This window comes from Candoia aspera, chromosome 6 (assembly GCF_035149785.1).
Source record: "Candoia aspera isolate rCanAsp1 chromosome 6, rCanAsp1.hap2, whole genome shotgun sequence".
Taxonomy (NCBI): domain Eukaryota; kingdom Metazoa; phylum Chordata; class Lepidosauria; order Squamata; family Boidae; genus Candoia; species Candoia aspera.
This window is the reverse complement of record NC_086158.1, coordinates 71,320,582-71,332,764: the sequence shown is the minus strand read 5'-3', so window position 1 is coordinate 71,332,764 and position 12,183 is coordinate 71,320,582. Positions and strand designations below refer to the sequence as shown.

The 12,183-nt window shown below is 37.8% G+C and overlaps 1 protein-coding gene across 1 annotated transcript in view; it reads right to left on the bottom strand.

Moving 5' to 3' along the window:
- KNDC1 (kinase non-catalytic C-lobe domain containing 1) overlaps positions 1-12,183 on the bottom strand; it is an 87,384-nt gene that overhangs the window by 14,638 nt on the left and 60,563 nt on the right. The window contains exons 15-18 of the mRNA XM_063306574.1: positions 8,875-9,785; positions 8,374-8,518; positions 6,047-6,126; positions 2,799-3,130 (exon numbers count right to left, since the gene is read on the bottom strand). Of these exons, the coding sequence (XP_063162644.1) occupies positions 2,799-3,130; positions 6,047-6,126; positions 8,374-8,518; positions 8,875-9,785 (1,468 nt within the window). The remainder of the gene's footprint in view (positions 1-2,798; positions 3,131-6,046; positions 6,127-8,373; positions 8,519-8,874; positions 9,786-12,183) is intronic.

Below are 12,183 nucleotides of genomic sequence, written 5' to 3'. Positions count from 1 at the left end.
CACCAAGTCTTTTTATTTAACATTTCAGTTACTCATCCACCTTTACAGAATACTGGGAAACTGTCAGTTATTTTGACTACCTTGAGCAGAAAATCAGCAAGTAAATAAAAATATCTATAAAGATATTGAGGGACAATCAGAGCTAGTCACATGGCTCAACATCTTCTTTGTGTTATTAAAAACATTTATGTCCCACCTTTATGAGATATACAGGCTGACTGTTCACATTAAAAAAAACTACACACATTTTAATTCTTGTTTTCCTGAGTACCTTTTGCCTGAAGTACAAGATCGGTTATTATCTTTTTTCTCTTCTTTGAAAAACAATGATAACTTAATACAAATTCTAAGAGTTCCTTAAGAATGAATCTTTATCCTATATAAATATTAACTAGCCCTACTGAAGTTCCTAAAATCATTCTAGCCTAGGGTTTTGTAAATAATTGATTGTGAGAGTCAATTCAATCAGTTCAACCTCTACCTCAAATCAGTTTTCCAAATTGAAAATAAATTCAGAATGCCTCTCAGTGGATTAGGAATGTTTGGATATTCCTATGCGTGTAAAGAAACTGTTTTTTCCCTGCAGAAATATAAATAAAATCTACCTGATTTGACAAGTTGATTGGAATTTCTGAACCAAATCAGTTCAACATTCCAAATCAACTCAAGGTGACAAATCAAACTGATGATTTGAATCTGATTTTACCTGATTTACACAGGTATGTGTAAATTCAAGGATATGTGTACCCCACTGTAACAAAGATTTGCATATGGAAACTATATGAATGTACATAAGGAAATACTGTAAATCTAATCCCTTTTAAAGATGCATCTGAGGTGGCAAAATATATATATTTTCTTTTGGGGTCACCAATTAATTGCAAGAAACAGTAAGTCCATTGGAATCATGGTTTCCTTCCCATAGTGCAAATACCAGCTTTTGAAATTATTGTTTGGAAACAGTTAGCAAAAACAACAACAACAAAAAACAACAAACAAACCAACCCATAGGCATTCAGGCATCAGCCCAAGTTTCAAAAAACAGTTTGTCAAGAATCTGTGAAGAAAAAGAAGATCCACTATGACTTGGCTCCAGGTGGTTCTCAGGGTTATTAGAAACTATTTAGTACTGTCCTCATTTTCAGAAGCAACAGAGCATAGGCTTGACTTCCAGAAATAATGACTTCTTAAACCAAGCAACATTCATTACTGATTACACCTAGATGTGCTTATTTGCATTTTGAAAAACATTTAGTTAAAGTAATAATAGGAATTCAGTCATCCAAAGCCAAACAGTTTCTCTTTGGGTTGGGAAAAAACATCCTTAAGTACAGTTCAACATAAGGGCCACTTCTTGCCTGCCTTACTAACCTCTTCCTGAAAGTAGAGATTGCTGAAGGTTACAGTGGTGGTTTCTCTGGTAAGAACACCAGATGGCAAATGAACTGGTTTTATTCTTCTTAAGAACAGTCTCTGTATTTAAGTACGTACTTAAACTCAGAATTCTCAGTTCAAGGCATTTCCCTAAAGGATATGCCTTTTAAACACTGAACTCAGCAGACAGAGCTTTCTGAATCCAGCGTTTGTGTGACTTGATTGAGTTCAGCTACTGAAAGGGGAAGTCTCATTCTAAAGCCGTGTAAGCCTCATTCTTGATTTTTGTGAACAATTCACCTGGAATCTGCCTTCCTCTAACTTCAATCCATTATAGTGTAGCCTGCACTTTTGAGATAATAAAAGAAAAAACCATTTTGTCCTTCAATGTGACAAAAGGAACTTGAAGAATGCCATCATACTCCCTTTCATGACATTTTTTTGCGTTTGAGTTCCAGTACTATCCACCACCTGTCTGCCAAAAACTGCATTGGCATACAATGGACTCCCCACTGCCAATCTTTAGTCTACATCTGCTGCATCTATTCTGAGTAACTGCTTGATATTATGCCCCGATCTGTGCACGTGCTGTTCATTATGAAAGCACGGAAATTGGCTTTGCTGTCATCCCCCTTTCAGTTCTCAACTACAGCAAGGAAATCATCTGTAAGTCAAGACACAGTAGCTGGATGGGAAAATACAAGTCCAACAGTATTTTTCAGATTGTCTCAAGTTCTCTTCCAAAAGTCCTTTGCACTGCTTTAGACAGAATATTTATTTACTTACTTACTTTTGATTATTTATTTACTTGCAGTTGAGCTTATTTATCTCAAGTTATATGGCTGCCCATCTCAAATTCAGTAATTAAAGCAGGATTAAATCAATCAATCAATCGATCAATGAAGGCAACAACACACATGTAATCTATAGCCAAGGTAAAAACAAAATTGCCACCAGCATGTCAACACAACCATTGCACAGGCTCTGCTATGCATCTGGAGCCCCAGACCCCAGACCTGGTGACATATTCAAGGAAGATAATTCAAGGACATAATTCAAGGAATAATCAATTCTTCAGGCTCCTCCTTCATCTTTAAAGCTAACCATTAAGTGTAAAGAAATTCCCAACATCAGTATTATTCACAATATTCTGCAGATTCTATAACCTGAACTATAGGAGAAACAGTGGAACTAAAGCTGCGAGGGCCCATCTTGTAAAGACGATAGGAAATAGAATAGTACATCTATTGCTTTATGAACATCCATGGGCATGAACTTCATAGAAACTACACACACACAAACACACACATGTGCATGTATGCCCTAGTTTAAAAGATCAAAGATTCCTACTTTTATTGCTTTATATTACATTCTACTCAAAGTGCACACATACTTTATCAGTCTTGAAAAAACAGGATACTTACCATTTTTTTAGCATCAATATTTTGAGTTCCATGAGCTTTTTGTTTTCCAAGTTTTCTAAAATAATTGTGTACATCCAGACTGAACCATTCTGAACCATAGAATGCGCTACTCCAACCAGGACAAAATCCAGGCAATTCAGAATGACAGGAAGAGCCAGAGTACGTATTTTCTTCCGTCTTTACTTGAATTTCTTTTTGCTTTTCTTTTTCTGTAACACTTGGTCCACTGCAACCTTTATTGATCTGCAAACATTCTCCCTCCATCTGCATTCCAACTAGGACTGTTTGTGATTCAACTTCCTTCTCACTTGCATCCATATCAGCAAGATCAACTGCATTTGTATGGAAAATTAAAGAGCAGAGAAAGGAAACTGTAATACATTATATTGGATGTGTTCCTCTAGTGGTTGGTTGTTTTCAAGCCAACTGTCATAAGAATATTTATAAATAATATTTGCTATTTTCAGCAGCATTAGCAAATTAACATTTTGCATAGGTCAACTCCATATTCAAAGATCAGCTTTCTTCATTTGACCCCAAATATAATGAATGTTCTGCAGGATAGCCTTCCATCTATCTGCTAGTGTTGTGTAAAGACAGAGACTCTACTTGACCAAAACCTGGCCTTCCCACTTCCTGTCAACCCATTTACTCTTCCTTCATGAATCTCATTTGTAATTTGATCTTCAACATACTTTTTTGTACAGTCTCTCACTTTTCTATTTCATCTACATTCATTCTTGACCCTATCTCTACTTGTTTTACCCCTCATGATGCTCAGATACCCCATTCCTTCTGCATTCAACTTTTTTTTATGTTTCTCTTGATATAGTCAACTCTTATTTCTATATAACAAGTGGGAAGTGTTTTATGGACAGCAATTTTCACTTCTTTTGAGAAATAGTCATTCCTTGCAACAGACTACATATTAACCCATATTACCAACATTTTAAAAATATATCCATACATTTCCTCATTTTAGTAAACATTCTAACTAGTTACACAAAATCTTCTCCATCCTCTAGTTTTTCCCAACGTATTTGTAACTTATAGTCATTCACTCCATTTTCCTTATCAATCACAAATAACTTGGTCATTAATTTTCAAATCCATATTTCTCAATGCATCATACAATCTAGGTAATGTTCACTGCAAATCACTGAAGTGTCTGGCTAATAGCATGGCATTTCCAGCATTCAGAAGTATATATAGATTCACATCACTAACCAACATATGTTTAACACTGCTTATATATTTATCCATAAATACATTAAGCCACCAAGGGAAGATCACACATCTTAGATAACTACCATCCTGTCACCAACGTTCCCTTTCTGCGAAAGGTTGTTGCAAATGCGGTTGGACTTCAGTTGCACAGAATCCTTGAGGAAGTCGATTATCTAGATCCATTTTGGTCAGGTTGCAGGCTGGAATTCAGTATGGAGACAGCCTTGGGCATGCTTGCTGATGAGCTGTGAGAGCCGGGATGGAGGTAGTACATTAATCCTTGGGCTCTTCAATCTCTCAGTGGCTTTTGGTAGCAACAACAGGTATCCTTCTGGACTGGCTCCAGGGGTTGGGAATTGGGTGCACTGCTTTATGGTGGTGTTCTTCCTTACTTTGGGGCCAGTTCTAGTTGGTGTTGGCAGGAAAGGGGAGGTAAGCCCCCAGGCTCGTCCTTGGTGGAGTGCCATAGGGATCAACGCTTTCTCCCTCCCTGTTTAAGTTCTACATGAAACTGCTAAGTAAGGTCATCAGCCAGTCTGGGGTTCAGTATCATCAGCATGAGAGCCAGTTTGGTGCAGTGGTTAAGGCATCAGGCTAGAATCTGGGAGACCAGGAGTTTTAGTGCCACCTTAGGCCAGTCACTCTCTCTCAGCCCTAGGAAGGAGGCAATGGCAAACCACTTCTGAAAAACCTTGCCAAGAAAACTGCAGGGACTTATCCAGGCAGTTGCCAGGAGTCAAGAGTGACTTGAAGCATACACACACACACACACACAAAATAATAATCAATATGCTGATGATGCCCAATTATTTCTCTTTACTCCAGGCCTGCCAAGTGGGGCTGTTGAGATCCTGTCTCCTGTCTTCAGGAGGTGCCTGAAGGGTGTGCAAGCCTGGATGGGGAAGAACTAATCGCAACTCATTCCTACCCATCCTGAGTGGCTGTGGATGGTATTCTTGAAGGCCATAAAGGCCTGGCTATTCTCCCAGGCCTTGGGTTAGGGTAGATGGAGCTCCTTGTTGGAACATGTTTCGTATATGTTTTCTTGGGGTGTTGGCTGGATTCCCCACCTTGTTTCTCTGTTTTGTATTGTATTTTTTATCTTGTTCTGTTATACCGTGAGCCGCCCAAAGTTGGTATGGACTCAGGCAATGTGTACATTAAATAAATTGAATCAAATAAATTGAAATCTTTCTCTTACACCCTGTTCAATATTGAACCATTTGCTATCCATTCTTTTTATTCTCATACATGTTTACTCCCATCATATATTGCTCATAATCACATTTAATAACCGATTTTCAACTTCATATTCACCTAAAAATTCTATAACTCAAGTTATTCACTATCATACACTTTCTCTAAATCAACAAACATATAATAAACTTCCTTTTTCACAAAAATACATTTCTCAATGACTAGTCTGCCCTAAATGTCCCCTATGGAATCGGGAGAGTTGGGGCAGATGCATCTCCATATGGAGTGCATTCCTCAGCCTGCAAGTCACACAGGATATGGCTTTTCCCACATTCCAGATAGTCAAACTTTTGGCAACAGGGGTATCTTCAGAAGAACTTCTCCTGTTAATCTGAATAGTTGACAGGTTCATAGTGGAACCTGTTCTGATCTATATACTGAATATTCTACTGTTTCAGATAAATCGCATCCATTTCAGGATTACTATATATTAGACTCCTCCATCATCCTTAGAATCATCACATGCATTTAAACAATCTGAGATACATGGCACTTCAAAAAACAAAAAACAGGAAAGCTGAATTATTAAATCCGATTGCTGTATACAAATAAACGTTGAACCATTAGCATAACCTTCTCCAGTAGCTTCACTTATGAACCAGTTTTCCAAGAATATGAATTCTTTGCTTCAAAATGCCCATTGCTCTTCTCCTTACTTGTAGTAGGACATGAGGGCTATTGCTTCATAACTTGATTTAACTGCTGTAGGTTTATAGCTGTTAGTTATCAATGAATGTACAACATGCCCATTAACCTTTTTGTACCTTTTGCTTCCTCACTTCCATTCAGAAAGTTGTTTGGCTTGCTTTGAGAAGTCTTGCTCAAATATTGTGCTTCGTTAATTCTGAAAATGAGGGAGAGTATGAAATATGAACATCTGAATACTGATGCATAAATGAAATACTTTTGGAGGTGGAAAAGTTCAGAGATAAGCTAAAGTACTTGCATCTTCCACCATGTGTATGTAAGCATTTCAGTCAAAAATGGAAAAGCTTCAAAGCTTTTAGACATTCAAGGTACGTGGGACTTCCACCAGTGGAGCAACTCTCATAGAGTGGTTAGCCAAGGCCCAGGCGAAACATTAAACAGGTAGAATCTCATCAAGCTGTGAATGATAAAACTTCAAATGCACGTGGCCAATTCCACCACCTGTTCTCTCCAGGCACCTTTACAACAAGGCTATTTAGGAAAAAAACAAAAACAGCCTATCTTTACGTTCATCCAGATTTTCAAATAGTTATCTCTTCCCTGATCTAGCTACCCTCTTCACTATATTTGTGAAGGCAGTGGTAATCCAAAGACCAATGAATTTGCCTTTTGTGCTGCACTTGCCTACTCCCAAATGATTTCTCCAAGCAATTTCCAGTAATTCAGCTTTCTTCTGCTTTCTGAAGTCTCCCCTTTCCTTCCTGCCATAGCAAATTTGCAGTGCAAACTACTTATTTGAAAACAGAAGTCAGCAGCTCTCAGAGTCATTTCAGGCATTAATAACACATGGTGGAAACAGTCATGAGGAAGTGTGTAAGTTGTATGATGTGTGCATCAAACACTGCACTATTTCTAGCAGACATGTAACCAAAGTCTTGTTCCACAATATGTATACATCTGAGACATATACTAGCAATTGCCTTTCACCTCTCTTTCCAGCCACTCCATTTATTACATGGTCCACTGTTTTAAACTTCCTGCTCTGTGCTTCCTCCGTTGCTTTAATGGGAGTTAAAGATCAATGACCATTTTCTAAAATTTTGAAAACGATGCTTTTAAAAAACCATTATTTTGCTTTCAGATTTTAGCAGCTTTATCTTGGGGTTTAAATAATTTTGTCAAAAATGCTGGTATTACTAAGGTATACAAGTTGGGAGTCTTAATGGCAATAGAATAGAATAGAATAGAATAGAATAGAATAGAATAGAATAGAATAGAATAGAATAGAATAGAATAGAATAGAATAGAATAGGGAAAACGTTCCCTTGCCTTTACAATGCAGAGAAAAATGGGGGAAGGGGGGAAGATTAGTGGTATTCCAAGATTCGTTCTACCTTCATGGAGGGAGAAATGAAATGACCTAAGAACAATCAAGATGTCACACATGTTGATGTAGTACATGCACCAAAGAATCTTCTACACCAACAATTCGTTGGCACAGACATCAATGCGAAAAGGTTCTCAGCTGATCACTTGAAAGCCACACCTCTAGAATTCAACAGAAAAGTGTTCTGCACTGGCCTTCTGATAAGCAATGGTATGCAATATAAATGTTTAACTCTTCCCACCTTTTTTATCTATAAAGCTGCCCTGTATGTAGACAATGTTTGGTAAATAAGTTAATGAACTGTTTGGAGACTTAATCAGAGAACAGACAGGCAAGGATGTTTTTTTGTCACTTTCTACCAAATTAGTAATGAGAAACACTGCCAAAAAACAGGCATTTGTGATATAAGCTGTTATGAAACACAAACCATATGGTTTGAGTCTGTCTTGCACTTAATGCTGAAGCTAAGAAGCCAGACAACTTTATTATGTGCTTAATGAAGTTCTGAAGTTAATATATTTGTATCTAACTAGCCTCTAGAGAACATACTGCATAGTTGGAATAAAAGAGATTCCAGTTTGATTGCAAAGCAGCTTGTACTCAGAACGACTGAGTGTTTTATAGTCTCTCCTGAGCCCATTCATGTTTATGTCAATGTATTCATGTTTATGCCTATACAGATGTGCCCGTCAATTTAAGCTCCTACACAATTCTTAAATGCCCCAATACATGCCTACTCAATGACTTTCCCAAGTGGTTATTCCTTCTTTTTTTTTTAAATCATAAAGATTAAACATTAGGGTAATATCCAGGAATGGGTCGTTCAGACACGGTTGTGAAAAGTGAAGGAATTCAGAATAATGGAACATACCAGATTGCGACCAGATTTCCAATGTCCATTCAGAACTGCCAATGAGAACAGAAGCCAACACATATTCAAAAGTCAGGTTGGACAGATGAGTGCCAGGAATGATGGAGGAGTTGAAATGGCAAACTGAACAGTAATATAAACAAAGGCAAAATTGGTATTAAAAGGAGAATGTAAGAGTCACTTGCCTTTCAGATTCAGGAGTTTTACCATTTGCTGCATCATAAAGATTTGCTAGTAATTTTTCTTCCCAGTAAAGATCACAAAATTTCTCAGAAACTGCATTATAGAATGTGTTGTATTTGAGATCCTTTAAACTGAAAATATATTTACCTGATTAAAAAAAGACAAAATAGTGGGATATGTAAAACAAACAAAAAAACATCCTTGGCTCATTGGGGTTTATTCCCCCCTGCAATTTCTTTCCAGTGTTGGTTAAAAATAAATAACCCATATTCCTTGGAAGGCAGGCATGATACAAACGAAGGCGAGTAAAACAAAAACTGCATAGGCAAAGATTTTTATCCTATATGAGATATGCAGACTTAAAAGATATAGAAAAGCTTTTTGAGATATCGATAACTGTAATAAAAAAATAAAAAGCTCCATATTACAACAATTTTTAGTGACAGGTCTGATTTGCTTTTGTTTTAGTATTTGTAATCTGGTATGAAAATATTAATGCCTACCTATAGCCAGGGCTTCAGTAGTATTGTCCTGAGATCTACCAAATGCAAACTCTTCTTGAATCAGTTGCACGACATTCTCCAAGGGAACATTATGCATTCCTTTATTCTGCTGAGAAGTTTCTAGGATGAGTGAACAAGTAGAATTTTGGTCCACTGAGATATCCAGTGCACGATCTGATAAAAGGAAACTATTCTCTGTATCTGTATCAGATTTCTTAAAGGATACAAGGCACGGATTACTTTCAGAACATTTTGTTTGAGTCTCTTTATTAATTGTCGTTGGCATTAAACCATCTGGTTTAGCTTTTATGTCCCAACATTTATTTTGTACATCACCAAATTTGTCATTTCTCACATGACCTAAGGATGAATTTGCTTGTAGGACTCTGTTAGCATCACAGTTCACGGCAGGTTCTGAAAGTAGCACATGTAAACTTGGACAACAGCTGTAAGTTGTTTTTGAAAGGAGAGGTTTATTTGGTATTTGCTCCGATACAGCTATCTGCACAGGTACAAGAGTCAACACCCTTGTCTCAGGATCCTGCTTTAAAAGAAAATTATTTATAAAAGTCATACTAGATGGTGCAGTAGAGTTAGGATTAGCTGAGGGAGATGTTTGCAAAACACATCTCTCTTGAGACGCACATGAAGATTCAGAAAAAAATGGTAAATTAGGGATATAGGAGCTAGTATTGCTGGGAGATTGCTCTTTGGGATCCTTCCGTTGTAGTATTTCCGGGCCCTCTTTACTGTGCTCCAGAGCACCAGGCATCATACAGGTAGTAGGCAAATCAGAATCTTCATCTGTCTTATTTTCAGTGTCATTGCTTGAATGTTTTGGACTCTTGCTATTCACAGATGCTATTCTTGGCATAGTTTCACGTTCTACCACGGTGGATGCAATGGCATCTCTGGAAAGCAAGAAGATGGTTTTTGAGAAAGACCCACTTTACCAATATGGTGCTTTATTTTACAAAGTCATGGAACAGTTATATCAATGTGACTTTTCACACCGACTATCCATCCATTAATGGTGGCTGTGCCACTTCAACTGTAAGCATTATTTCCTGACTTCCTTCCAACCCCAATAGCTTCTTTAATGGCTCTTTTGGGGTTTCAGCTATAACCACTTATATCCTTATGTTGAAATAGCTTCCTTGTTTCTACTTAATATTTTTCTGCCTTTTGTCCTATATACAGTTATCTCATTATTTCACTTTCCTTTTCTGCTCTAAGCTATTGTGGCCCTAACCCTGACATTTTGAGACTCTGTGGAGGCAATTCTCTTACATTAATTTTTTGAGGGGGGGATTAACTTCTTTCAAATAACCTTGAATATGTATACTTTTTTCTCCCCTCTACAAAGAGACCAAATACATCACGGACGAATGGATGGAAAGAAGGAAGGAAGGAAGATTTCTTTCTAAAGCAACTTCAATACCTGAATGCCTTTCAGTCTGGAAACAAAACAGTAGTGGTTTAATGTGGTTTATGTGTAATGAAGGGATATTCTAGGTATCCAGAAGTTCTAATTTTGTAAATTAAAAGAACACATGATAAGAAGGCATTCGAATAACTCATCTCATACTTATACTAGAACCTTGGCTGGGGTTTTTTTTTTTAGATTTTCTATCCCACCTTTATTATTTTTATAAATAACTCAAGGTGGGTGAACATGCCTAATACTCCTTCCTCCTATTTTCCCCACAACAACAACCCTGTGAGTTGGGCTGAGAGAGAGTGACTGACCCCAGGTCACCCAGCCGGCTTTCATGCCTAAGGCAGGACTAGAACTCCCAGTCTCCTGGATTCTGGCCCGGTGCCTTAACTACTAGACCAAACTGGCTGTTCAACTTCTCTTGCCCCTCCAAAACTAAATAGCAATAAATCTAGGCTCATAGTTGGTAGCCAGCCCCAATCAGAGTCCTTTAGCTTCAGGACAGTGGTGGAAGACATCTGCGAAGAAAAGAAATCCCCAGTAAGAAACGTCAAGCAGAGTTCAGGGCAGGCATGTTCTTGACATTCTGCTGCAGTTCCCCAAGCGTTAGGAGCCATAAGAAAATGAAGGGGAATAAAAAATATCACTTGTTTAGCTCATACTTTGTCTTCAGATTCAGAATATGATGTACATGGTTCCGATAATCAAATCAGAGATAAACCAGGCCTAAACTCACAGAAATGAATAAAGTGAGAAGACAGCAACCAAAATGATAAAAGTAGCTGGCCTTCTTCTGAGCCTTTGGACTGGGCAATCTTCTGGGGCCAAGAGATACAGTTCAGATTTGGAAGGGGAGCTGCAGGCTACAGTACATCACATGTGAATGGGACTTGAGAATCAGTACCACACGTTTTCAGCAATCATAGCCAAAAATTATTCTGAGGGACATGAAAATAGAATTTGGGACTATATATTAACCCGAGAATGGAAGCAACCTCAAATAGTAAAGCAGCAGAAGCATTTTGCTTTTCCTCTTTTAAGGAAAATATGATTAAGGAAGAACATAATGCCTAGCATTCTAAATGAACTGAATTTCTTTTTAAAAACCCCCTATTATACTGTATATAATGTATTACAACATAATGTATCAAATGCATTTTATTTTATTTTACAAACTTATATTCTTTTACCATGGTTTGAAGTGGACTTGTTCGAAAGGAACTATCATTAAGATTTTTTTTTTAATCCGTTCAATTGTGTCCAATTCTCAGAGACTGCATGGAGAAATCTCTGCAGTTTTCTTGGCAAGGTGTTTTCAGAAGTGGTTTGCCATTGCCTCCTTCCTAGGGCTGAAAGAGAAGGACTGGCCCAAGGTCACCCAGCTGGCTTTGTGATTTGTGGTCTCCTGGTTTCCAGCCTGATGCCTTAACCACTACACCAAACTGGCTCTCATACTGGTGATACTGAATCCCAAACTGGCTGATGACCTTACTCAGCAGTTTCACATAGAACTTAAACAGGGAGGGAGAAAGCATTGATCCCTATGGCACTCTACCAAGGAGGAGCCTGGGGGCTTACCTCTCCTTTCCTGCCAACACCCTAACCCTAACCACTACACCAAACTGGCTGTAATCATCAAGATTAACCAGACTCAACTGTGGCAAATTAAAGACAGCACTGAAAACATCCAAACTTCTCTGTTGATAAAGTAGGAATAAAGGAGCAGACCCAGAGGAGTTTAAATTTGTTTCTCTCTGCAAAATTCAGAAGATCTTTATGATGTGATTAGCTTCATCATAGTCAAAAAAGAAGGTATCTTAGTATAATTAATGTAGTTTGCCTCCCATTAAATGTAATGACTCATTGCCTGA